At 38.4% G+C, this 23,440-nt stretch overlaps 1 protein-coding gene across 9 annotated transcripts in view; it reads right to left on the bottom strand.

Moving 5' to 3' along the window:
* The window catches only part of ASPH (aspartate beta-hydroxylase), a 173,337-nt gene that overhangs the window by 115,297 nt on the left and 34,600 nt on the right, over positions 1 to 23,440 (bottom strand). For 7 of the 9 annotated variants that reach the window (XM_072951912.1, XM_072951911.1, XM_031692173.2 and 4 more), the window contains exons 2-3: positions 15,612 to 15,761; positions 12,490 to 12,558 (exon numbers count right to left, since the gene is read on the bottom strand). In XM_072951912.1, the coding sequence (XP_072808013.1) occupies positions 12,490 to 12,558; positions 15,612 to 15,690 (148 nt within the window). In that variant the 5' untranslated portion in view covers positions 15,691 to 15,761. Of the gene's footprint in view, positions 1 to 270; positions 313 to 12,489; positions 12,559 to 15,611; positions 15,762 to 21,129; positions 21,217 to 23,440 lie in introns of those variants that run through there. The other 2 variants (XM_031692175.2, XM_072951910.1) reach the window with 2 other exon arrangements.

The following is a 23,440-nucleotide window of genomic DNA, read 5'->3' as shown; positions in this document are numbered from 1 at the left end:
GGATGTGTATACTGTAAATCTAATATGTGGAATTTAGAGACTGTTATAAGGTTTTGATAATATGAAAAGGAAATTACTTAAAATTATAGACCTGAGGCAGAAAATTCTTTAAAAATGAAGTCTTGATAAAACTACTTATGCGCAAAGGTGCACCCAAAACCAAAAAGCAATAAGGTTTGGCATTAGTAACTGCATCTATGTAACATCTGTCATGCATTTTCAAGCATTAAACTTGAGTCACTCAAGGCTAATTTGACAAACAGAAAATACCTTTAGCCTTAGTTTTTCTCTTGGCTACCCCACCAGGTCCTTCTGTTGGTGTTTACAAGATGAAAATAGGTTATAAACAGAAAATATCAAGGCAATTTAAAAAATTAGTATCTGTAAAATAGTTGAAATTGATGCATCTATTAAATTTTCTTAAATTCATCACTAAAAAAAATTCAGTCCTTCAACATACAAATACGTCATTTTAGAACCTTACTCCCACCATCTATAACCAAAAAATGCATTAAAATCACTTTTGATTTAGTCAACTTTACAAGCTACCTTAGATCTGAAAGAATTGTTGGCTTTAGAAAAGTCTAGTTACCCCCTGGAAATGGGGTCTCCCTCTCAGCGGTGCCTGGATAGTGGACTTCCACTTGGATACAGATGACCGATTACAAACACCAGAGGGGAAAGTTCCCGGGGACCCTACTTCCCTACTCAATCACCCCAAAAAAGGATAGCATATTTTGATAGAATCTGACTGACTCTGTATCATCTGAATAATCATGGCTTCCCCCCCATAGTTTCAAACTTTCTTTATAAAAAATTGCATGAGTAAAGAATGACACTATTATGGAGGTATATATTAATATACATTAATTTTCTTATACTTCACCTAAAAACTTTGCAAAGGCTTTCTATTTCCTCTCTAGGCAAATCAAAAGTTCTGATAATGGGTTTCTTTTTAACCTTTTAACAAATGTCAATACCATGTACCTCTCTATACATTCTGATTGCAATTAATCTGTACTTAGCATTTCAGCCAGCTCATATTCCAATGCTATTTCCTGGCTGCATAAATGTTATTTTATACTCATGTATCAGCCGACTTTCCAAAGTGGCATTCCAAGTTGCCGATCCATTTCCTGGGTTAACCAGAGTAGGTGATTACAGCTCATCTCCTGCAGGGGGCAGCACCATGCACAACCTTTCACTCTCTGGCTAAGGTCTGAAGCGGTGTCACAAGAACGCCCCTAACCCTTTTACACATATTCCTGCTGGAAACTGTAGAATCCCCTTTGTATGTTTCTCAAAACCGTAATCACACTCCCACTTGCCGAACTGGATATTTTACACTGGATTATAATGAGATCTGTTATACTGATCGAATCATGCTCCACTCCTAAATTCCTTCCCCTTTCTCTGTCCATGACAATTTGTTTCCATCAAATGAGACAGTCCATTTGAGAATGGTGATTTATTTGGGTTGAGATACCACCATTATCATTCTGGGTGGGGGGAGTATTAGCATGTCTCGCCACTGACTACATTAAAAACAGAAATGGGAATTAACTGCTCCCCGTGGCTATCTTTATCTGTCCAGTTACTGGGTATGTGTACATAACCAAAACTAGTGTGTGTAGGACAATTATTTTTCACAAGCAAAGCCTGGTTTTTTTCTAAACTCTATCAAAGCCAGCACACCACCTTGTAATACTGAATGCCACCTTGGGCTACTCCCTAGTGAAGTTCATTTTAGTAAAATACCAAACTTATTCTTGCAATGCCCGCTTTTAAATATATGGGCATTATCCAGTGTGCTAAAGAAATTAGCATAAAGCATTAAAACACACCTTCAGTGATGCTAATATCCCCTCCTGAGGCCTGCATGTTCTTGACTCGCAGGCCCGGATTTTCGCTCAAAAAGCAGAAAGGTGGCAATCAGACCACCCACTATGATGATAGTCAAAAGGACTATATTGATGAAAAGACTAGTTAACTTCTGTTGTTAATAAGGCAAAAGATTAGATTAACATCAGATTCATGAAACAGGGAAAAATAATAAGCACTGAAGATTTAAAACTTTTCCCGTTGGAGTGTAAATCCTTAAAGTGACACAAATTAACAATGGGCAAGGCACTGGTTAAAATTCCAAAGTATCGACTTAAGCTTCCTCTTCTGAACTTAAAGCATATAGTCAATAATGTTTCGGTATTTCTGACATGACAAAGACTGAATGAATCATTTAAACCACCATGATCATATTCAGTCCCTGAAGGAAAGAGCACACATGTGAAGGAAAGCAGAGCACTGAGGAAACAGAAGGGCACACGGGAGCCTCTACGTAATAAAGAAAATGGTGACAGTCAAGAAAACGCAGGCAAACAAACAAACAAATAAAGGTAAACAGAAAACTCAGGGTTTTAAAGGTCAAAGTAGCAGCAGTAGGAAGGAAGGTACAAGCACAGGTTTAGGAAGGGCACACTACTGAATTACATAAGTAAGTGTCCTGTAAGGTTACAGCTTTACAAGGGGCAGTCAGGTTACGATGAGGAACAGGTAGGAAGGAAGGAAGCAACACCCCAGGGTGCTCATCAGGGCCTCTCTTCCCTCCTTCAAGGAACAGTGATCCTCTATGGAACTTCCCAAGATTCTCAGGGGGCACAAAAGGAACAGGGTTCGAAGAATTTTATCTCCATTTGTGTGCTTTGAAGGCTAGAGGAAACTGAGTTTGTGAGAAAGAATGAGGCTAGAGGGAGGAGGTGCAACCACAGGGCAGAAGTCAGCTTCCAAAACGTGACCAGTGAGAGAGGAAACAATGACTCAATGCACTTCTCAGGGTAAAAAAAAGTGCTGTGCAGTGTAGAGAGATGCCAGTGAATGGAACCCAAGCCAGAGTGGACTATCTTGATAAAGCAGAAAGCAAAACCACCTGTACAGCAGAAAGAAGATGGAAAGAAAGTGTCTGAACACCAACTAAAGAGAAGAACTGTCACCGAGCAGGGAGCACCTCATGGAGGCTAGATTCAGGTGAACACAGAATAGATCGTTTTCCAACCACAGTGTGAAACCCTATGGTGGAGAAGGGGTCAGTGGTGATCCTGGGTTGGTGACAGCATGTAAAAGAAAAGAAAAAAGGAAAAAAGAAAGAAAGATAAGTTCAAGTTTGGGGACATTACTGAAGTAGCCCCAGAGAAAACCACAAGTACGTAAGGCTTTGCTTTTATATAGTTATTAATTCTAAACAGAATTAAATTAGTATTATTCGTATTTATGGCTGATGTGAACTCGCACTACAGTAGTGTCCAAAATCAACATGTGTGCCCTCTTTTTCTCTTTCTCTCTCTTTACTACCATAGCCAATGCCCAGGAAGGGAAAAGGGGGGGGGGGGGAGACAATTCCATCAAACAATAAAATTCCTGACAATAAAATTCCTTAAAAATAGTTTCCAAGTTGTACTGAGAAAATAATTAGAGTGTGAAAAGGAAACATCTTGGTATTGGTACTTTGCAATCCATTTGGATACAAGTTGTTTTTACTGACAGAAGACATTCCAGGTGAAGGTGGTCATCAGAGACATGTTAGGATACGATTACGACCAAAGAGAATGGCCCCCAAAAGTAAATAAAAGGAATCATCACGTTGTACACTTCTTTTTTGCCCTATATGCTTATCCTGGTGGTTTTAAGCTGATTATTGTTAATAGCTCTGTTGACTATCTGGGAATTCTTATGCAGATATTTGAAAGAAAAAGCAGGTCTTATATTCCTCTCTTAGAACCTAAAGGTAATTAACATTATTTTGGCCACTGCCTCAGAGCCACTATCCAACACACATTTTCAAGGTGAAATGTTCCGTATGAAATTAAAATGCTGTATCATTAAGCCCCTGGTTGGACCCATGGTCTCACCACATGCAGCAGACACGATTTCGAGAGACTGGCTCCATTACAGAAACCCAAGTAGCTGCTGCAGACTCCCAGGGAGGTGGTCACAGAATTGGCCAGCGGGGTATCATGTCATCCTTAGGTCATCTCAGTCATTCTCACAGTCCCTGGTGAGACCAGTGAATCATCCTGAGCCTCCTGCCCATTCAAAACACCCTAATTTATTTCAACATTGACTACAGATGAGGCCCCAAATGCCTAAGGAACAGTTCCATGAGCTAAGCAGACTGCTGCTCAAGGACAAATGTCTAGTCTTGGTAAAAGGCATGCCAAGACACTGTATCAGTTTCTTTCTTATTCTTAGATAGGTGGTGTGGCAATATAACCACAGACATTTTTGAAAAAAGGAAGCTACTGAGCCTTCGGATCCTCAATGACAAAGGGAGATCAGAACATAAGAGAACTGAAAGACTGAAAGTTTAAGAAGGGATGACATCCAGAGACTGAGAGTTCGAATAAAGATAAAATGCAGACTCAAATACAAATGAGATATCAAGAGAGATCACCTCTGCTAACATAGGTCCGTGTATCGTAGGAACTTCAAAATGTCATTTCTCTTGAAAAAAAAAATCCAACTTTTTTTTTCACTTTTTAAGCTGTTAAAAAAAAATTAGTGTTTTACTATGTAATGAGTAACTCCTGGAGTTCTCACTCATTAGGACTAACCCCAGCAAATATTTAATAAATATCCTATGTTGGGTTCAGCTTTGAAGAGGGATTCAAATGCAGCCTACCCTGACTCCTAACTTCAAAGACTTCACAATTTAGTTAATATCTACTCCTGTGTATTACAGAGTTATCTGAATAAATAACAGAGGCAGAGAATTCAGCATACTGTTTCATCAATCAATTTGTGACAATAAAGTCTGCGTCACTGAATTTTACAAAAGTGCTCCAAATAGGCATGGTGATCAAAGAAAATTCCACAGCCCAAATTGCAGAAAACATCTTATTGGTCCTATAGACCAGAATCTTCTTTAGAAAAGGTCACTGAGTATCAATCCCCCAAAGGTATAACTGCCAGGTGTTCACATCCATAACCCTCTATACCTGTTTTCAATAATTCTCCAAATCTATAAACATCCGGACAGACAAGGAAACATTTTGTTTAGTCTAGCTAAGTCCCCTGAGTTCCACTTCCTTGTTTTTGCACCAGACTCCAGAGAACCCAATGCCTTTGCAATTGGACAAAGTGCAGTGCATCTGAGGATGCAAGGGCAGCTCTGAGGAGATGAACTCAGGGCACGTTCCGCAAAGTGCCTTCAGTTGTTCCAAGCTGGAAACGCACAGTGAATAGAGTACAACGTAAAATTCCATCACTATAAATAAATAGTCAAACACACAGATTACAACTTTGCCTTTTTAAGTAAGTTCCTAAGTTTAAAAGACATAAGCGAGAAGAATATTCCTATAATCAAACAGAAAATCACACAATAAATCCTTAATTAAGAATTGTAACATGTATAATAAGTAAAATGCAAGTGAAGCAACGTTGACTGGCTTCAAAATACTCTACATCAGTTTTGTAAATACCTTTATTTTCTCACCAAAGCAAGCCTTAGGCACAAGTTGAAGGAAGTCACAGAAGTCAGGGGTTCACCAGCTATCTGGATTTTTACCTTCGTCAGAGGCTTTTCAAAAGGGTTGATCAGAGGGGGTACGAAATAAATGGCAAATTATTATCCCACACCCTTATTTTTCACTTACAAAAATAAAGCATAATTAATTTCTGTACATAAAATGTGCATTAGTATCATGACAAAAAACCAAGCCAGATGAGAAATTAATGATTCTAAACATTGATAACATATAAATTTAATTATTTACTTCTCATAAACTGATCAAACATCTTTTAGAGTTAGTAGCAATGAAGCACTAAGAAACAAGACTGCCTTAAAAAAATACATCTCAGACAGCTGGCTAAGTGAACGTCTCTGAGAGTGAGGCCTAAGATTGCTTTTGAATTTAAACTCTGATATTTCACAGTACTCAAATTCAAACTGGAAGACAGGGTAAATTTGGGCATAAACTGCATAAACTTTCAGAAAGAACATTATTAAATCATATCCATTTGTTCCAGAATATTAACATTACATAATCAGATGTGACTGTCAGAAACATTAACAGAATGAATTCCCCACATTCCCCAAATAATTAGGAAAAGGCAAACTAGAGTTAAGACAGTAACTGCAGTGTTAGCGCACTGTCTAATGTACGACACTGGCATCTATTTCCAAAAGTAGTTACTGAATAATGCTTTTTAAAAATAAGATCAGCCAATCAGACAGTCTTCCCTGACACACGTAAATGCTGACTCTGGGGGAAGCCAATGTGCTTCCAGCGTTCTGATCTGAGACGACTACTTTCAGGCTCCAGCCTGTGATTTCTGAAAAAGAAGCTAAATTTGTCATAGTCCCCTCTGAAAAACTGGGTGAATATTCCACTTACTGAAAGCAATATGATTAAATAGGAAAAGCTAAGGAATGAATATTTGAAAAGTAGAAATTATTACTGTTAAATAAAATGTTAAAAATGTTTCAGTATTTTCCAGTTTTAAGCTCTACAAAGAACCAATGCTAAGCTAAGTTTCAGAGAAGCTCAAAGAGATGTAAAAATATGAAATACCACTCCATAAAAAAGGTAAAAGAAACCAAAGGTCTTAGGTCTTACCGCTCTCAAGCTCTAAGAGCTTTGTTTGAAGTAGAAAATGAATAAAATCTCATTTTAAGGAATTCATGTTAGATATGGGTAACACAATTGCTTTTGCTATCACTAAAGCAAACTTACTTTAAATGAATTGACACAAAGGTGTTTTTAAAGGTTTTCTAATGGCAAAAATGGACTCTCCTAAAAAGAATGATCACTTTAATAAATTTAATTTACAAACCTAAAAATCATATTATTCCTAAAGCCAAAGTTGATAGCCAATTATTAGGTAATGCAGGAAAAAATGGAAAAAGACCATTATTTAGGATGAATAATTTTAATATGTACAACATTATTTAAGACACATACTCACATTTTCCTTCTTCTGTAATATGCCTGCTTTTAAAAAATTCAAATTACTATCTCTGGATGTATACTTGGAAAGAAAACTGAAAATAAATTTTGCTTTCATAGACAGAAATATTCAGACACACTACCATCTGAATACAGTAACTTAACTACCCTAAGGCAAAAACATGGGGTTGTTTTCGAATAATTTTAAAAGCACCATTAATACAGAATCTTACACTGAAATTTGTATTAACCTGACAAATCAACCTAAACAAATTACAATTTTTAAAAAAAAATCAGCTTTTTAATGAACCATCTTTGTATACATCAGTCATGTTAAAGATCAACAGAGAAGCATTTAGTTTCTGAATCATGCTATAAATATTCTACAATCAATTCCGTTATAATCATCTTAATTGATAGTGTGTTAGAAGGACAAACAGCAAGGGTTAATCACAAAACAATCTGCTATTAAGTTTCTAAGTTTAGTTCAGTGAATACATGAGTTACAACAAAAAGATACAGAAACCAATTATACTATGTCATTCTCAATGCACTTTGCAGACGGCTAGGAGAATGCAGGGTTCCACTTTCCACAAGTGGGAAAGCGAAGCAGGGGACTAGCTAGGAGCCAGCCGTACTGGGAGAAAGAGCACATGGTTGCCTTGTATTGTTCCATCACGGCTGCCCCACTGCACGCTAAGCCCTGGGTAAGCAAAGGGAAGAAAGAAAGAGGAGGCTGCGTCCGGGGTTCGTAAGCCAATGACTTCAGTCCCTGAATCAAAGTTACTGGTTATGCAAATCCAAAATGACACAAGTCTTTCCCTGAACCCCTTCATTCTGTGACGTACCATCAACACCATCTGCCGTTTCGCTTTCTTCTTCTTCTTCTTCTAGCATTTCAAAGGGAGTCATTATATCATAGAGGAATGAGAGGAAACCATAAAACCAATCTGAACTTTCCTCTGCTAAAATATTAAGGACTTCCTCAAGAGAATCAATATTTTCATTACTGCCATCTTTGGTCAGGCCTACATAAGAATAAAGGAAGAGAGAAAGACAAAATAAGGAGAGCAGTTAGGTGGAAAAAAAAGGAGTGGAGGAAGCGTGATCTCAAAAAGGCTGTGCATCATGGCCAAGGAAGTTTACAGAAAAGACATTTTGGAAAATAAAGAAATCGATTAAGATGCACACCCAACAATCAACTCTCAGCCACATGTATAAGAGGAAAGGCAGTGTGACCCAACCTCTCCGTTCCTACCAGCCCCTGACTGGGCTTGCCTTTGTCTTTCGAGAATCTAGAGCCAGAAAACACAAGATGGTATCAGCCCAAACGGACTGCCTGACGTCAGTGGGAAAAGTGAGTGAAAGCAGTCTGAGGAACAAAAAGACAGACCCCTCTGACTACCCCCACACCTGCTCATTCAGCGACCCGGTATTACCGAGAGCTGATGAGACAAACGTGTATATACGTCAATAAATATTCACCGGAAGTGGAAAACGTTCATTGCCTCAAATGTTCCCCCTTAGGAGCTGGTAGTGAATTTAGGAAACTGGAATTCACATGACTAGCAAGCAGGGTGACTGTTCACAGCTCCTACAGAGGGACAGCAACGTGCTCAAGTCATATGTATCAGGTAACCCACTTAGGTTGTAGCACTGTAGAATGTTAGCTTTCTAATGCTCTGGCTGCTGACTCGTGGTCCTATAACTCTGACCAATGAGAAGAGTCAGCTATTAATAACAATTTGCTCAGTCTTACCGGCATGAAACATGACCGAGGCCTCCACCAGCCACCTGCAACAGGAACATTCCGGAGTTCCCTCCCTATCAGCTCGTGAAATTAGCTTCTGCTGCTAAGATTCCTGTTGTTTTTAAGTCTTCGCCCCAAAACAAACGCCCGTGATAGAAAGCAAGCAACATATATATGGTTTTTCATCACTGTTCTTTCCTGTGAAGAACCGGCCTTGGGTAAGACCAATGTCTCGGCTCCAGTAGGTAGCAGGGTCTAATCTACACTGTCTGGCTCTATGCAGCAAGAGCTACAATTTTTAGGGGAAAAAAAAAAAAAACGGGTTGAGGGTTCTGGCTGTAAGAAACGTGCACATGCATGACTGCAGAGCTTTTTAGATTATAACCACTTAATTCGGTATTTTCTGGCTTTGGCAACACAATTCCTCCACACAGCCTAACTACTGGCAATCCAGTCTGGCAGGTCAGAGATGATAACAAGACAGCTAGTTTAATGTTAAAGATTGGAGTGAGTTTTTCCTGCATTAGTCCATAGAGGAACTCCACCGGGCCGGCCTTCATGTGTCTGGGTAGGAAAAAGCCATAAATCGCAGTTGGTATTTAAATTATTTTTTGACCCACCCAGAAAGTTTCCTCTCTGAATCTAACAGTTGACACGTGCTTGGGACAGAGATCCGTATTCCCACCCAAGCCTCTGTGGGAATAACAGTTTCTTCTTTCCGTCCAAAAACACTACAGCTGTATATTTAGAATAAACATTTTTATTTTTCTCATTTTCCAATCTAAATGCTTCCAAGGGTCGAGCATAAAATATAAACCTTTCCTGACCTCCAGTATGACGAGCTAAAGTGCGCGACAAACATGCAAAAGTATGTGAACAAAACTATTCAGCCAACTGCGCAGCCTTCTTGCGGTTCTTAAGCCTGAAGAGAAAAAGAAAATATATTCTGGGTACACAATTCCTTAACGTCTAAGAGCAGGTCTGGACCAAGGAGCAGGGTGTGAACGCTGTTGATGGGGCGAGATCCAGCCCTCCCTTCTTTTCAGCTCACTCAGGCATCTGTCAGTCTACAAACTTTTTTCAAGGCTCTAGGAATTTTTTTTTTCAACTTATATTTTTTTCAAGACTGTATGAATCACTTTCCCTTTCGCTTTCCAGCCATACCTGATACGGTGCCAGCTAGACACTGGTCACAGGACAGAAGGACAACCGTGGAATCCACAGGTGGTTTTACTCTAAGAAAACGTTACTCAGCATTTAGTCCTCTTTCCCACAGATTTTATTTGGCAAACAAGCTTTCAAAGAATTCACTTTCAGACAATGTAGTGTCTGATAATCCAAACTAAAAATCAAAGATATTTTATTTTAGATAATTTGGCCGCAAAAGTCAGAAGCTATGTAAACAAGAACAGGCTTAGACTGTTTTCAAAATACATCATAAAGGCCACCGCCAGAAATAACGAAATAATAAATTAATGATGGCTATCAATCTTGATTCACTCACGTCTTTCAGTCTTGCTTTACAGTTCCTAAGAAGGCGAAATTTTGAAATGTGAAAGAAATGTAAACATGAACGTATACATTTCCTCAAAGTAATCAGATTTAGATGCATGCAAATTTACTTAAGACTCCAGAAAGAAATACTAATGAAAGAAATGCCAAACCTATGAAAGTTTGGCGTAACTATTACCACACCTGCCAGGCCAAGGTCCCACCTAATCTCTGACTTCCTGCTTGCACCCCTCCCGGGGGACTCCCTCTGCCTTAATTCAGAGCAACTAGCCTTGAGCTGCTTCTCCAATGAGAACACACCCAGGAGGTCTGGCTCCTTTTGGGGGGACACACTCACTGAATCTGCTCCCCTGTAACCTCTCCCTGAACATACCGAGCCTCTGAACCCCGACAATTTCACCAGGTTCTTGCAACCACCTGCCAGTAACAGAGGCACAACCTCACAAACTAGAAAAGAACTTTTGTCACAAAATTCAGTTCCAGTCAAGGTTGTATTTCATGCACAGAATTCAAACGCCATAGAAATAAGGTGAGGACAAAAGCGAGCCTGACAGTTCCCGTCAGGTTTCTTTCATCTTTACCAAAACCACAAACCAACTGTGAATTAGTACATGTACACAGTAAAAGAGCCGATCTTAGCCTTTGTGCATTTAGCAGTCAAATTACCAAATGAACCCGCAGATTCACCAATTTGGTTCTATCGCCAAGCATATGATTCTTGTAAGAGGAACGAGTTACCATTTGCCTACACCACATATGTGGCTACCTGCAAATGGCAATGTCTAAATTAGTTACTTAAACTCTTAATGGTTGCTTAAAAATATTAATGGGAATAAACTTTCGAAATCTAAAATACTAAAAATCAAGTTGCTAATGTAAGTTTGCAATAGAAATCAACATGTGATAAAAAAATTTTAATTTAATAGTTGGCATTTCCTGACAGACCAGATAGCTGATTTTAAGCACCTCCCCATCCAAAAATTGACAAAGTACAGTAATAAGTACAGTCTGTCATTTAAAGTAAAGTAACAAAATGGAGTAATAAATCATTCATAGGCAAGCAAATTAGCATCATCCTGATATAAGGTTTATATAATTTTCTTTCTTTCATGTGCCCAGGATTATAGTCTTCTGAAGATTTGCTATATTTATAGAAACCCAAATGACAAAATTACACAGGAAATTCTATTAAGGTTAAGACAGGGAAAGAAATTTCATGGATACGATGCTTTCACTGTTAAGCAGCAAATACGATTCTCACCAAGCAGTACAAGAAAACATAAAGTCAAAATTAAGCAGCTTTATTACATTTAACCACAACTAAAATGTGTTGTAAGGAGGTTAATCTACTGAAGTTTCACTGGTTACAGATGCAGTAGCTCCCATTTTTTTTGCTATCCATAAAATACACCCAAAATTGTGCACCTAGAAAGAATTTCTTTGTGTCATTATTCTATTAAACTTAATGTAGGACACCTTGCCATATTCATTGCTTTTCTAAATACTTAAAAATGTTTTAATACATATTATCTTACATACTAAAACAAAGGAAAGGATGCTGTTTAACAAGCAGAAATACATATCTCACTGGGCCAGATTATATAAAATTTGCTTATTAAAATTAGCACCATGCTTTCCAGTATGAAAGCATTTTAAAATAAATGAAGGAATAACACATCTTTATTACAAAAAAAAAATCTCAATCATAAAGACAGGTAATTCTGGTGATAAAAGAGAAGGGTCCAAGACTTAAAAAAAAAAAAAATCAAGAAACCTGGCCAAAGACTACTAGATTATATTTTAATGTAATCTTTCAAATATGCATAGGACATTTCAGGATGCTTACTACCATTATCTTATTTCAAGATGAATTTATATAAGCCTTTAGAAACTTATACTTTCAAATAGAACTGATTATGTCAAACAATGCTAAAGAATGAGTGTGATTACCACATTTGAAAGCAGACTAGGACATTTCCTATATGTTCGAATGTTAAATTCAGAATATAAAATGCTTTAAATCTAAAAACACGTAGGAAATTACTTTACTTATTAAAATCACCTGTGCCAGAGCGCTATACTTATCCATCTGTAAAAGTAAATTGAAATGTGAGAGTCTATGAAAAAATAAGTAAGCCATTTAACATCCCAAAAAGAATGAAACATATGATTTAATCGAGAAAACGTCTTCCATAAAATGTAAATGATTGACACAGACATTATTAAAGCAAAAAATACTATTTTGTTTCCAACATTTTACCACCAATAAAAAACAAAATGTGTACTTGCCTAATAAAACTTTGGCATCATCCACATCAAAATCTCCATCACCATCAGCATCGTAGATTCCTAGTTTTCCTACAAGAGGGGAGGAAAGATAGATACAAGACAAAAGGGAAAACAAATTTAATACGGTGTTACCACTGCTTACAGTCCTGCATATCATCCATTGATGCTACCAACCAATGCAACTCTTTGCTCCTTTAATCCTGAAGAGCGATGCTAAATGAATATCTCACCTAAAAATGAAGGCAGTTTACTTAGAGATTCAGAAAATGTTCACCTAACAAAGCTAAGAAATATAACTGAGACAGTATTATCTTAAAGGGTTTAACAATACCCTGAGAGTGAATCATTTCAGAATAATATATATATTTTTTAAATTTTACTGCTAAACAAATTTTTAGGTAAAATTTTCAACATAAAGAAGAAACAATACTGATCCATTTCTAACAAGTTACATGAAATTTAATGTTCCTAAAGTATAGAAGTTTCTCACACCATCAGTATTCAAAGCAAAAGAATACCCACTAAGCCTCAAATAAAAACCAAATATAATTAACACCAAGTATAAGAATAAGAGGATGACTAATTTTATATTTTACAATAATGATTTATAACAGAAGCATTATGAGTCAATCTTAAAAAAAAAAAGGCTTCTGGAAATAAAGTATGTAAAACTGGCTTTTTGAAATTACAAAGGAAAACTTACAGTCGTCCTATTTAAAAACATAATTAGTACCAGCCACTTGCTACTATGGAAAAAAAAATAAGGCTTAGAACAGCTAAGCTGAGAAGACAGTGCTAAAGCCATCCTGCTCCAAGAATAGCAAGTATATATTTTAAGGCTTTAATCAAACAATGAAGCTTTATCATCTTGGAGCACCATTATGTTTAGCCTATCAAAAATGAGTCCAGTACTATTCAATTCCCTCTAAACATCCTAAAGTCAACATGATTTACAGGTCATCATTGGACAACGGCTGCAAAAAGACAATAATTTAATATTTTAAACAATATTTCAAACCACATTCACAAGTACAGCATCAGTTTTAAAAAATCAGCACTGCCACCACTTGTTCATAAAAAGTAAATTAAAACATTACATTAAGAGCAGGAAGAACCTTGAGAACCGAGTGGCTGTGACCAACCCTGACCCCCCTGCAGCCTCTGTGCTACTCGGGAAAACAGTTAATTTGCCGTGGAGGAGTCTATTGTACACAGCACACACACATTAAAAAGGATAATCTGAATAATGGAGAGAGAAGGAAGTTATCATTTCTATATAACCCGTTTCTAAGAAAATATAAATGAAAAGCACTCATCTTGCAGTCAAGGCTACCTATAGCTCAGAGTTCAGATAACATTAAAAAGATAGAAAACACCCTTCTTCTGACAAACTTAAAAGGGGAAACTGGTCCCACACCTACATTCCCTGATGGAGGTGGTAACCAAATTAGTAGCCGTTTTAGAGACCAGCACATGCAGACTTAAAATGCATCGCCAACGGCCTACCTTGAAGTACCTCTGATAAGTTATAACGGAAGTCCTTGGCTTTGGCTGCATGCATGCAAAAACACGAAAATTGTTATTCGCACTTAAAGACACACATCGTTTAAATCTCTTCTTTTGTGTAATAGACTTTCCCTAGCAGCGTATTACTGTAGGTCAACCAAAGTACAGATCTATGCAGAAGTTCGTCTCCAAAGTAAAATTCTTCCTCTGTCACTCTACCAGTCTATCCAGACACTTGCCTCAAAGTGAGAAAAATGAGACGCTTCAACAACAGGCAGATTCCATGTAAGGGCGCTTTATCAGTCTTTGCCTCTCCCCCCAGGGAGACGGCTATCACCTGGTAAGTAAAGCAAAACCCCAGGAGGGCCTATGGAAGGGGGGGTTTTCCCTGCAACACTGCACACGCAGAGAAGTGTGCGTTGTTTTCCAGTGACAGGGCTCACATCTTTCACTGGATTATTAAAGAGGAAGGACACTCACTCACAATAGCCAAAAAGTGGAAATGACCCCAATGTCCATCACTGATGAATGGAAGAGTAAAATGTGGTGTATCCATACGATGGAATATTATTCTGCCATAACATGGGATCAGGGTCAAACCTCGGAAACACCATGCTAGGTGCGAGAGGGCAGACACAAAGGGCCGCATGCTGTATGACTCCATCCACACGAAACGTCCAGAACAGGCAAACCCATGGACACAGAGAGTGCAGCAGTGCTTGCCAGGAGTGGAAAGAAGTAGGGGATGGGAATATTCTGAAATTAATGATGATGATGACAGCACAAAATAATGAACATGTAAAAAGCCAGTGAATTGTACATTTTTACATATTTACAATATTGAATTTTATGTTATGTTAAGTTTTGTCTCAATTTCAAAAAAAAAAAAGACTTGGTCAGGTGAAACAAAGAGTATGGCTCCCAAAATTGTACAGAATCACTAATGTAAAAATCATAAAAAAAAAAAACTGCAGTGATTACAGGGAAAGAAAAGGAAAGGAAAAGCCAGTTATCAGAAGCAACATGACACCTTGCTCGAAACAGCCTGCAGACCACATCTACACATGCACGTGTGCATGCACACTCCCACATCACCCACACAGTTCCAACAAGGACACAGAGGGGTGTGCTTTGAGATGCCCTCCTCAGGCAGGGTCTTCCAAATTGTGTGTTTATGACACATTCATGGGGGGATGAGGGTGTAGCTCAAGTGGCAGAGAAGGTGCTTAGCATGCACAAGCAATCCCCAGCACCTCCTCTGAAAATAAAGAAATAAACAAACCTAATTACCTCCCCCTCCAAAAAAATAAATAAATGATCCATTTATGGGTCCTTAAATAAATTCCGTGGCTCATGACCAGTATTTTAAAAATTCATAGTATAACAAAATGGAATAGAAATGATAGAATATCGCATGTCTTTGAGAGTAAGTACTATTTGATAAACATTTCTGTGTGGTATACATACAACATAAAGCCTATTTTTTTCTACTAGAGATCATGTTCAAAGAAGTTGCAACCACTGCTCCAAGGTAAGCCTGGTAACACCCCCTTTTGTTCCTGCCCTACTGAGAACCACTGAAAGGCTCCAGAAATCAACGGCATCAGAATCCTTACCTAACACTTCCTCATAGTCAACCAGATCAAACCAGACGACAGCTACAGATGTCCACACTCCCAGCAACGCGATGACCATAAACCACGTGAAAAAGGAACCCCCAGAAAGTCCTCCTTTCTTCCCATTCTTTTGTCCTCCGTGCTTTGCCTCTGTTAAGAAATAAAACAGACGTACAAATGTCATTATCTAAGAAGAAAATGCAATTCTATTGAAACTCTTTTCACTGGAACAGTTCCCCAGGAATTTGACAGTACTTACAATGATAAATCATTTCCAACATAGTTTTTGTTTAAATTCCCAAATCATGTTACAGAAATGAAGCACTGAAACTGGGAAAGACTATGCTCAGACTCAACACCACACACCTAAGACCCCAACATCAAAGGAATGAAAGAAAGAAGCTACTAATGGGCTAACAATTTTTTAAAATAAAAATTGATAAAACACATGTATTCCTTCCAAGTTCTTTATCCAAACTACCTAAATACAATCTTTTTCAAAGTTCACAGCATATCAAGAACTTAATGAAATCACAAATGTAGCCAAATTCTCTTCTCTGTCCCATTTAGTTTCTGTAGAATCTTAAAAACTCTGTTAAATGCCATAGAAAAAGCTCCCCCCACTCCCACCCCCACCAAATGCTCCATCTTCTTAGCCAGAGACAGACAGAAGAAGGAAGGAAATTATTTATAGGAAACAGAGGTCGGGGAAGAAGAGAAGCCACACAGGACAGTTCATTCTTCCTCCTTCACGAAACCCACTGGGACCCACGGAAACAGGAAAAGGTTTTCACAATTGATCTCAATGCAGGAAACAGCTCTGTAAACTGCTGTCTACCAGAAGTGCCATGCATCACATTTGATACGTTTAATATACTTAACACTCATCTGAAAATACTCTTACAGCCAAAAATAAGCAAAAGTAATGACAGTCAAGTGATATTAAGAGAAAATGGTCAATGCTGTCCTTAAAAGGATCATTAAAAACTCAAATTTCTCTTAAAAAGGGATATTATATAAATGTGAATAAATTAAAGGGATATGAGATACCCCCACATGCCCTTCGAGAAAAGGAAAAGCTTGTCAACCAGGCAGCAGAGCAGGACGCTGTCCTCTCCTGGTGGAGCCCAGTCACCTCCTGATTCTCATAATGGTCCTGTCAGTGTTTCTCAAGAGGGCATTTCTAGATATTTAAACAGGACAATCCTTCATCCTGTGTGACTGTTTCTTGCACTTCAGGGCAACGGGCATCCCTGGTTCTCGCTGGTCCCACAGGTAAGGAGCTCCCCGTGGTTATGACACATAAAAACGCCCCCAAATTTTTCCAAGTGTCCCTACAAGGGCAGTGCCTTGGTTGAGAATCACTGGAAGTAAGGATAGAAATAATCATCTGTTTTACAGAAAAAAGGTGAAATGACCCAAAGTCACCCAAACACAAGTTGGGCAGAGACAGGAATAAACCCTGACTTCTGATGGTCCTGAATTCCTTGATCCATATAAATGGGCCAAATTATGTGACTTCAGAAACCTCACTAGCTCTGACCTAGAACCTGCTTTCTGACTCTACATCCAGCTCTAATTAGGGAATACTGGCAGGGATATTCTAGGGGCTCAGATCAAGCATATGGTACCCACTGTTCTTGTGAAAAAGAAATACACATTTTTTAAACTAACCCCTAGAAAAGAAAACAACTTTTCAAAAGGGGCCATAAAAACTATATCAATCTTAGAGAGTGTACGTACGTATGTACACATCTTTATATATCTGTATTTAAGGATATAAACCAATGACTAAATAAAACAAATTTCATTTTTAAAGAAAAAGCCAATTTCCTTTTTAATGGTCTTTAAATATTAACAGACCCATCAATAAGAGCCAATGTGTAAATAATTCTATGATGAATTTACAGAACTATGCTTCTCAAATAGCATTTGGCCATCTCTTTCTTTCTTTCTTTATTTTCTTTCTTTCCTTCCTTCCTTCCTACCTTCCTTCCTTCCTTCCTTCCTTTCTGTTTCTAACATGATCTATGAAGAGTCTCCTAAAAGCTGTCTATATAAACATAATTTATGCATTAAAAAATACTTGCTGGGCACAGGTCATAATGTTGCTTATTAAATCTACTTAAAACAGGCTTCACTGTTCTATGATCTGAACATAGCCATGGGAGGGGAGACTAGGTAAAAATTTCTTCAGTGTTGGTGGGGGAAAATGATGATTTCCAATATTTGTATGTGTCTGAAGCATAGGAATTATAAGAAGAACAATATAAAATAAAGCACCACTAAAAATTAAAAAAGAAATAGTTTATGTAGGGGCACAGGAACACCAGATTCAATAGTGCGTTGTGTGTCTGATTTACTAAACTTTGATAAACATGAAGGCATTTTTAAGACTATATTTTAAAAACCCTTATTTCTAAATAACAAATCAATACATGCATACACACCCATTTGTATAGAATTCTAACTATAATAAGAATAATGCCCTCGGACAATATCTATTTACTTCCAAATAAGGCACTATAATAGTTAATGACTAAGGCTGTTTCTCCCTCAGTTACTTACTATCTAAGAATCAAACTTAATTTTTTTTTATTTAAAATAAACGCTAAAATGGCAGGAAAACTGGGTTCTTGTCTTATCTCCTCCTGGACATTTTGTAACTGACACCAGTCTCTGGTACTGTGTATTACTAACGAGAAAATAGTAAGACTAAATAAAGTTTATCCTTTTATTCACTCATTTAATGCATTTATTCAGCATTTATGTGCCAGACATGACACAATTTTTACTCCAGAATTAAGTTTTCAAAACGTGCACCTCAATAAAAGCACACCCCAGGCTATGCTATTTAAAATAAGTTTATAAAGAAATAGCAAATAAAACAAAACAGTCATTTGAACTCAAAGCCCAATTCTTTCTCCACTTCTACCTCTCTCTTTTTTTTCCTTTTACCTCTTTTTTAAAGCAGAAGTGGAGGGAAATCCCTGAGATTCTCAAAAGGGAAGTATCATTTGTCCAAGTTAATTCAGTAATACTTATCTAAGTTGTTGGCCTCCAATACCAAATATACGTAAAAAGTGGAAAAGGACTTTAAAAAAAATTATATAAATGCATTTACCAAAACAGAGACAAGGGATCAGAAGGGGGAAGAGAGAGAAAAGACACAGCTTTATCTAGACTCTATTTATATTTATTATAGACATGATTCTAATAACTTCAAGTTTCCTAACTTACTGCACAAAACTAAAGGACAGACTTTAAAGACTGCCTAACCTAAAGGAGTGAGTTAAAGCAACAAAGTGCTGATGGAAGAACAGCCCATAGAATGTCTGAAAGCAGCAGGGCAGACATGAGACCTGGAAGAGAGCTGTGGCAGGAGGCCATTTATAACCGATGCTCAGAGGCAAACCCTGACTAGTCCCTGACTATTAAAATAACCTTTAGTACAAGGTAATAATGATATTCATATTAATTCTGTCATTAAAATATTATTTTAAAGTGTTTAAGAATGCAAGATAAGTATAAATCTTGGAAAGATTGTCATTCAAAATGTCTTTAATTGAACTGATTTATTATTTTTAAAGGTAAATGTCAAGAAAATTATTGGTGTTCGTTAGTTAGAATATGAAATGATTATTAGCATTATTTTATCCATCACCTTTATAACATCAAATAAATGAGGTGTTACTCTAATAGTATTAATCTTTTTACTGTTAATATTTACTAATTTCATAAAGGAACAAAACAGTAAATTATAGAAAGGAGTATTTCCCAAGACATCATTTTCAGGGGAACTTTTTAATTGACACCAAATAACACACTCCTGATTTGTCACTCTGTAAATACAGAAGGCAGATTGGTTTCTGTCCAATGAAACTCAAAAAAGCACAGTAAGATAAACCCTTCAGAGAGTTTAAAACTCCCTAAGCAAACCTGAAACCAGCACTCTGTTCCAAATGTATTCTGGAAGCACACCTTGTAGCGGTCCCTCTCCTCTAAGATCAGAATCAATCTAAGAATCTTCATTTTACTTCCCGGCTCCACATTCACCCTGTAGCCCCAGGGATTAGTCAAAAACGTTTTTTAATGGGGGTTAAGAACATGGCAAGAACTGTGTGATTCATTTCCTTCCATGCTGACCCGTCAAAAGTAATAACCTCCAAATTAGAAGATGTTCTCACACACCACCAAGCACAGAGAGTTACCGCGCCGAGCATGGAATGAGTCTCTCCGACTGGATTCAGGACAACAGGCAATTTCATCTATTTGGTTAAGGAAAGGGGAAGCAGAAGACGTACCCCAGCACCTGAACAGCAGCCCATTACTCAACTGGAACTACAACTAACTTAAAGAGAAATCAACCATTTGTGAGTTTTGGTGGGCTTTATCCTGGAGATCCCATATTTATGCCATATTTATACACATTGAATGTTTAAAAAAAAAAACAACTCATCAAACTGATTACTTTTCCACGTTACAAAATGTTTCCCTTTGGGAGCCAAGAACGGTTAAATGTGGGTCAGAAGTAACAGATGATTTTGCCTCACTGCGTAGATTAAGCAACCCAAGGAGAAGAGAATTGCCTTCTAAAGGAACTAAAACCTAGGTATATAAGTCATAACCTTCTTCAGGGCAACATGGGGCAGTTTATCAGAAGAGTCAAGTGACCCATTCTAACCATTTATTTAAAACAGTGTTCAAAGCAGAGATACTCATATTCTCCATACTAATAATAGAATCCTTCCAGTGGCTACTCAGGCAGCTGAGAGTTGGAAGCAGTCTTAATGCGTCTATTTTTTTTCTTAAATCCATTTTCAACATAATGAGACAACGTAGCTTGCCTTCAATCAAATGAAAAGACAATCTTAATCTACAAAGAAGAGCAAAAACAAACACATACAAAAAGTGCAAATTCAACACACTATTAAAGAACACCTGAATGATTCAATTTAAGAAAACAAAAGAAAATCCTAGTGTCTTTTCTTTGCATTTATTGAGCAATGAATGAGTTTCTCTAATACGAACAATTTTGCTTCACAAAAATTAGGTCCGTTTCCACATATGGTTAAACCTTTGCTTGTGTGTGCTCTAAGTGCACTCATTAATACAAGATAGGACTTACACAGCCCTTAAATTTCCTACAATTTTACATGAGAGCTGAATGCACACAATTCTTTAAATTCATTGGAATTAACTTATAAGACCAAGACAGACCACTTGTTTATTTTTCTGAAGTTTGTAAAATGCAATCTCTGGAAGCACGATACCCTAAAAGACATTCTAAGATTAAGGCACTAAAACTTAGTATTCACATGAAAAACAGATTATCCATGAAAAATTCAACTATCGTGAAAAATCGAAGTCACCGGACGTTCGAAATAGAAAATGTAGAAGACGCAGTCAAAGCACTTAGCCAAAAATATCTCAAGAGCGCACAACTGAAAGGCAAGCTAAAAACTGTCAGCTAGAACCCATGCCACTTTTAACCCAAACAATAAAAATATACCTTTACCTTCAGCCATTTTGATGCCTTCAATCCATGAATAATATATACTGAAGAAAAAACCAGAGCCCTATCGGCAGGTACCAGGCACACCGCCTCCCCTCCCTGCTGGAGCCGCGGACTGGCCAGCCGCCCCTCGGGTGAGGCCTCCACGCTGAAACTGGACCTGACTGCAAACTCACCAGTTATTTTTAGAGGCCGCTTCCTTGTGGCCAAATACTGCTAATTGCTCAGGCCGAAAGCGCTCTGCTGACAGTCCGACAGCCTTTCTCCCACTAAACAGGACTCTTTTCTGGGTTGGTCCTAACCCCCCCCCCACCTCCAAACCCTAAAAAAAATCAGGCACGCTGAAGAAAATGGAATGGAACAACCTTGCTGCTGGTGCACTGGTTTTTTGTAACCAGTCTTTAATGGTTTTAGCCTAGGGACCAAGTCATTCAAAACCAAAACAAGTCTTGCTATACAACACGGCCCCACGCCCGGGAACAGCTTGCATTGGGATTTCAGGATCTCATCAAATGCCTGCATGGAAAGGCCACTACTTCAGTTTGTTTGAGTGAAACAGAGCCCTAAATGGTGAGAAATGAATTAATGCTCTAGAATTCTGATTCAGAGGCGTTCCCATCCAAGGCGAACTCCTCCGACGGCACAAGTAAAGCAACAATAAAAACGTGTTTCCCTAAAGAAGGAGGGAGACAGAGGAAGGCAGGCAGGCTTGGAGGGAGGCGACGGGGAAAGAAGGAAGTGCAGCCGTAAGAGCTGTCACCTAGGGACCACCACCTCGGGCCCTGGAAAGAGACTGCACAACTGCACTCTGATTTTCTTCCACTTCCCTCCAGCCCCATCTCCGAATATTCTCTTCTGCGAAATAAAACCAGCCCAATTCCAGTACCGTTTATTCACTGATTTAACATGAGCGTCTCACAGAATGCATCAGAGCTCAGATTAGTACACTCTATTAACTCAGCACAAACAGGATCCAGAGCGAGGCAGCAACCTTTCAACGTTGCTTACGTGTCTTTTATGCTTTCAGTCAAACTGAATTCTTACCGTGCAAATTCAACAGTTAAACATTCCGAAAAGGAGTCAGCAACCTATGATACGGATGGATATGTGATGGCCCAGAGCTGAGACAGACTGGACAGGGCATCAGGGACAACTAGTCAGAACTGACCAGCGTCTTAGGTGTCCTGTCCCAGGAGCCACTCCCTTCCTCAGGCATCTGTCTCACTGAAGTGAGTGCTTGCTAAAACGTTAGATGACCACGATTCATCTGCTGACAGGGGTGGAAGACCGATGACCAACCACCATCCCAATTTACTAGACAAATATTTCAGAAGCTTCTTTTTGTTGTTCTCAGAGGGAGAGGGAGAGTGACAAGAGACCCTTCTTGGGACCACTGGAGACCAAGCCATTTCACTTACATGGAGAGTAGCCCGTTTCAGACTTCAGAGCCCTGGATCCAGTTCCAGCTACCTGGGAAGACATCAAACCTCTGGGCCTCGATTTCCTTGCCTGTGAACGAGGCATGCAGATGTTTGCTGAAGTCACGCATGCAACATATTTGGGTTGAATCGATCTGGACATGTCTCCTCATCTCCAATACCCAGCTCTTTTCATGATCCTACCCTGCCATCAAGACTGCAGGGGCTGCTGGGGTCTCCTGTCTCCCTTCACGGGCCTGTGCAAGGCCAGCTGCATCCTCAATTCCAGATCTGGGGCCAAACGCTGACCTGAGACAAGAATCACAGCTGCTAAGTGTGGGTATGCCTCCCCTTGAGGCTCCTTCAACACAGCTCCAACTAATCCTCCTCCACAAGCCTTTATCACACATATTCACACATCACAGACTTAACCCTCTCCTTCGTCTTCTCCAACAGTTCTACAGTTATTTCAATAAAATATCTTCTCTCCTCAGTTTCTCAATAACAGCATACCTGCTATTCTAGATCGAGTGTTCAGGATAAATCTCTCTGCAATAATATTTAAGGAAAAATAAATCCTGAATTTCAATTAACTATCTCTTATAAAAACTATAATAACAATACATTTTTATAGTGGGAAATGGTTATAAAACTTTAAAAAAAAATTTGCATACACCAAATCATGTTTTTAAAAGTCTAGCAAAGGGAGCTAAAGTAATATTAACTATTCCTTGTAACAGCTGCTGGGACCAACAGCAAACTCACACTAGATCCAACCAAAGAGCAAGCTTCTACAACGTGCTCTGACACCGTTACTATCAGCCTGACGCCACCGGAGACCACAGGAGCCAAGAGCAATGACCACGGAGTCCCGGGCTCTGCCTGCCTCCAAAACC

Source organism: Vicugna pacos, chromosome 29 (genome assembly GCF_048564905.1).
Source record: "Vicugna pacos chromosome 29, VicPac4, whole genome shotgun sequence".
NCBI lineage: Eukaryota > Metazoa > Chordata > Mammalia > Artiodactyla > Camelidae > Vicugna > Vicugna pacos.
Note: the sequence above shows the minus strand (reverse complement) of the source record. Positions and strands in the feature narration are given on the sequence as shown.